Raw genomic sequence first — 1540 nt, 5'->3', positions numbered from 1 at the left:
TCCCAACATATATGGTGTGCGAAGATTTGAAAAGAAGAGTAGATCCATAATAAAACAGTGGACCACATTCTTCTCACCAATATTATAGGCATATCAAAATAGAAGATTTTTGCCTTAAATATATCTACATAATTAATTACTTAATTAAGTACTACTCAATCATGTTACTTAAATCATAAACCCCATAAAAAAAAATAGGTAAACCCATCTTGTACGTATTCAAGTAATTATAATACTAAAATTAGACCGTCTCACCGGAGTTTGAGCATGCGACAGAGGTTGTCTGTAGCACCGGGATCAACCTCCGCAGCAGCCGCCTCGGCAGTGCAGCTAAGCTTACTTTGCTGCAGCTTCCTTAATGGAAACTTAGGCAAAGGCAGGCTGCTTGGCGGAGGAGATTCAGGAGATATAGTAAATACTGATGCTGATGCTTTACTAAAATACTTCTCTTTCTCATTTACAATTCCATTTTTATGATTCACCGCCTTTAAAACCCGGCTCGCTTCCTTTGGAGTGCTCACCGGGCCGGGTTTCACCCCTTTAGCTGGCCCCACAGACGGCTGATCATTCTCAACTAAGGATGATGATCCGTTCTTCATTATCCCTTTTGTTGTGGCCTTAGATTTATCAGCAACCTCTTTTTTCGGGTTTTTTGTTGGAGTTGTTGATTTCTTTGATGAATTCAGTTTGGTTTTGTTGGGTTGCTTTTTGGGGAGGGAGTAAGGGAGAGAGTGGTTGCGAGTAAGCGGAGGAGGAGGGAGAGAGCGGAAAGCGGGTTTGGAGACGACGGGAAGAGGGAGGAGAGGCGGCTGTTGATGAATCTTTTGATGGTGATAAGCGGATAATGTTGGGGGGAAAGAGGAGTGAGAATAGTGGTTAGGAAAGTGATTCAAAAATACACCTCCAGCAAGTGCATGCACCATCTCCAACTGTACATGAGGCGGAGGTAGTGCATATTTATGAGGTATAGCACCGCAACTCGACTGCCTCAAAATATTAGGCAGTTGAGCTGCTTGGTGCTGGTGTTGGTATTGATGGGGATGATTTTGAAGGTGATAGGTTTTTCTCCTCGAGTTTTTGATTTGTTTAGTAGGATACAGAGACGGCTCATTGTGTAACGACTCCATTACTAATTAGTAAGCTTGTTTGATTCACAATTGGAAAATAATGTGATCATATGGATCGGATAAGTTGCTCAAAAGTTTGATTAGATACGGCTAGGTAATGAATATTCAAAATGGTAAGGAATGAAATTAGGTTAAGGAATGGTATAATAATTAAGCTTGCGCTTAATTTGAGGCTAGTTGCTAATTGCTATGAAAGATTAGCGTAAAAGTTAAAGATGAGAATTATGCCCAAAAGATTAGAAATATGGAGTGTTGGAAATAAGATATGATTGGGTTATGAGGAACCCAAAACTATGGAGGTTTCCATTAGTCTAAGTATCTTTGTTCTATTAAGGTGTCTTTTCAATTGGACAAGACAATGCCTTCTCTTTAAATAGAAGAGATATTATGGTTGTCAAATTTCAATTTATTAT

At 39.5% G+C, this 1540-nt stretch overlaps 1 protein-coding gene across 1 annotated transcript; it reads right to left on the bottom strand.

Moving 5' to 3' along the window:
- Positions 1 to 251: 251 nt before the first annotated feature.
- On the bottom strand, positions 252 to 1127 carry LOC110720548 (protein Barley B recombinant-like). Its single transcript, XM_021899584.1, has one exon. The coding sequence runs from the start codon at positions 1125 to 1127 to the stop codon at positions 252 to 254; it is 876 nt and encodes a 291-aa protein (XP_021755276.1).
- Between the last annotated feature and the right edge of the window lie 413 nt (positions 1128 to 1540).

This window comes from Chenopodium quinoa, unplaced genomic scaffold, assembly GCF_001683475.1.
Source record: "Chenopodium quinoa cultivar QQ74 unplaced genomic scaffold, ASM168347v1, whole genome shotgun sequence".
Taxonomy (NCBI): domain Eukaryota; kingdom Viridiplantae; phylum Streptophyta; class Magnoliopsida; order Caryophyllales; family Amaranthaceae; genus Chenopodium; species Chenopodium quinoa.
Note: the sequence above shows the minus strand (reverse complement) of the source record. Positions and strands in the feature narration are given on the sequence as shown.

What these genes read in the sequence shown, in the direction of transcription:
- LOC110720548 (XM_021899584.1), bottom strand. Translation starts at nt 1,127, where the DNA reads ATGGAGTCGTTACACAATGAGCCGTCTCTGTATCCTACTAAACAAATC.